The 2674-nt window shown below is 34.2% G+C and overlaps 1 protein-coding gene across 2 annotated transcripts in view; it reads right to left on the bottom strand.

Annotated features, from left to right (window-relative positions):
* Window positions 1-2674, bottom strand: part of LOC106880022 (zinc finger protein 629) — an 81025-nt gene that overhangs the window by 76115 nt on the left and 2236 nt on the right. Inside the window, exon 1 of one of the 2 annotated variants that reach the window (XM_052971223.1) lies at window positions 2229-2668. The exons of the other annotated variant lie outside the window; for it this stretch is intronic. Coding sequence (XP_052827183.1) covers window positions 2229-2242 — 14 coding nt within the window. The 5' untranslated portion in view covers window positions 2243-2668. Of the gene's footprint in view, window positions 1-2228; window positions 2669-2674 lie in introns of those variants that run through there. 2 annotated transcript variants of the gene reach the window in all.

Here is a 2674-nt window from a genome sequence, read left to right as displayed (position 1 = left end):
ATATATATATATATATATATATATATATAGTGTTTCAAGTATTCCCTTTAAGTTAGATACATCTGGCTTTTAGCTAAGTCCAAAGACAAATCGGAACTAAATTTATCCTAAATTCCTCGAATTACAGAAATAGCTAGACAGTAAGGAGTTGATCAGCTAAAGCTAAAAGGAAAGGGTGGGGGGAGTCTTATTTCCACTATCGAATAAACAGTCTAAGAAGTAACTTATACAAATTACAACAATCTAATAGGAATGTTAACTCTTAATCATAACTCATTTACCATAAACAATAGAGAGAAAAAGAAAATGAATGAGATAATTAAATTAGTCAACTATATTTTTCTTAACGTTTAAATTCTTGCAACTCGTTAAAGAACACAATCTATTATCGATTAACTCTAAAGATTAATAACAAACTGAAAGAGACGTTTTAAATTTTAACAAACACGATCCAGAACTATTTCCAAAACTGTTTGAGAAAAAAAGTTTGTTGAAAAGGTCCGGCATATGCCATACTGCAACTGCTTTTTATAGAAACACGTAATAAAATAGAAAAAAATAGAGATCTGTGAGAGAACTGGGGTAAGAACTAATATAATAGTGACTTTATTAATCTAAATAAACTTCAAAGCACCTGAAAACGTAATTAGTCTAAAAGATATAATTTTTCCGTACATCGACCTCACCGCTCCGCCAAAAATTATCACAGGTCAATGTGACCTAGAATGGCTTTCATAATAGATTACAAAAGCAGGAAGTTGTATATAAATATATTCTCAATTTATCTTCTAAAAAACAGGTTCTCTTCAGAAAAAAAAAAAAAGATTTGAAAAAAGAAAAATAGAAGTAGACAAGAAAGGTGAAGTGGGTGAATTTTTATGAAGAAACCAGAAGCAGATAAATCCGACAGATCACAGACAGCCGCCAACAATTGGATTCGCTAGGGTGTCTGGCAACACATGCAACATCAGAGAAGTTGTTAGGAAGACAACGAATAATATAGGTCACACTCATCCATCTTCACCACTGACTCCAATTAGAGAGAGAGAGAGAGAGAAGAAAGAGAGAGCAAATGAGAAAGAGAGAGGAAGGATAACAAGTGTCTGACTGAAGAGAATGAGAGAGAGGAGTAACAAGTGTCTGTGATATAGAAATTCTTGTGAAATTGGTACTCTTTTACGAAAAGGGGTCCTGCGACATGATTAGCAATAGATATATCGGTTTGAACCTTAGAAATCAAGGCAATAAGAATTTTAAATGTTACCATCTGTTAAGTGTTCTGCGTGGCGAAGAATATAAACAAACCTTAAAACGACCAATAAGGGAAAGGCTCAAATTAGAACTATGCACAATATGAAACAACAGCGAAGCAGAAGTAAACACGTCCAAGAATAAGACAAATATTTAGAGAAATTTTATCCCAATTATTCAGGTTAGCTGTTTGAAAGCTATGTTAATAGGAATTCCGACAAATACAAAATAATATCAAAATCATAAGAAGAGAATCCAAAAGCTACAGAGGGTAATTATTCGAACATCCTAGATTTGTTTATAATCTAGGATGAAAACCAGGTTGTGTTGTCAGGGATAAACAATAATAAGCTGATTAGTGGTGGTGGCCAGGCAAAAGTTAACACTTTTGCACTTTCTGTTGATAGTGCTCTCTGTTCAACCACCACCCAACTAAAAGGAAAAAAATTGACATGCTTCATGCGAACCGCTAATATAGTATACTATCAGACATGTCATAAAACCTGGTTTTCCGTTTTATTCGATTTTCCTCTATCTCCAAACTAGGTTGGTAAGTCTGTTCATATAATATTTAGCAGAAGAACTTAGTCTAATGTCCTTTTCTTTGCACTAAATAGTATTCAAGGTGAGAAAAATTAGGCGACATGAGGTCAACAGAGTACTTAAGAGAACCTGGCACACACACACACCGTCACACACACGCATGTTTAACGTGTGTGCGTGTGTGTAGGACATTTCTTTCAAAGACTGAATTATCACTCAAAGCTTTTTTTTTTTTACGACAAACTGCTAATAACAAGAAAAACAATAAAGCAGAAAATAATCATTCTTTTCTTTGTATTACTGTTTTATTGAAAAGCAACATGGCTTTTCAGACATACCATGTATTCTTTCTCTGCAGGGCATTGACATTACAGACGAGATCTGGGCCGACAGCCTTAATTAAATATATAACAAAATAAAAAGTAAATAATTACCGGTAAAGGCTCATTTTCACCTCTTGTTTAGGGCTAAACTGACGAGAGGCGACGATTTGTAAGGTTCACATTAGGGATCATTCCAACAGGTAGGGTTGAACACAACTCCGGGTGGGTGGAGCACACCAAAGGAGGGGGCCTTAAGGTCCGTAATGGCAGTCACAGGGGGCGGAGACACTGTTTACAGTACCATCACACACTGAAAAACCAATAATTATCCAGACGTATACTACAGAGCAGATCACCGAGCATTTAAATAATTTATGGATTTTTAAGAATTCGGAGACATCAAAATTTGAAAGGCAGACGTGAGTGGCAAAATTCAGCCAAATTTCGAATTGAAAACATTGCGTTGATTCATTTGTAATTTTCTTTAATCCAGTCGAAATGTTTTAGTTATCTTAAGAATAATGAGCATATATATATATATATATATATATATATAT

Source organism: Octopus bimaculoides, chromosome 10 (assembly GCF_001194135.2).
Source record: "Octopus bimaculoides isolate UCB-OBI-ISO-001 chromosome 10, ASM119413v2, whole genome shotgun sequence".
In the NCBI taxonomy this organism is placed as follows: domain Eukaryota; kingdom Metazoa; phylum Mollusca; class Cephalopoda; order Octopoda; family Octopodidae; genus Octopus; species Octopus bimaculoides.
This window is presented reverse-complemented; position numbering and strand designations above follow the sequence as displayed.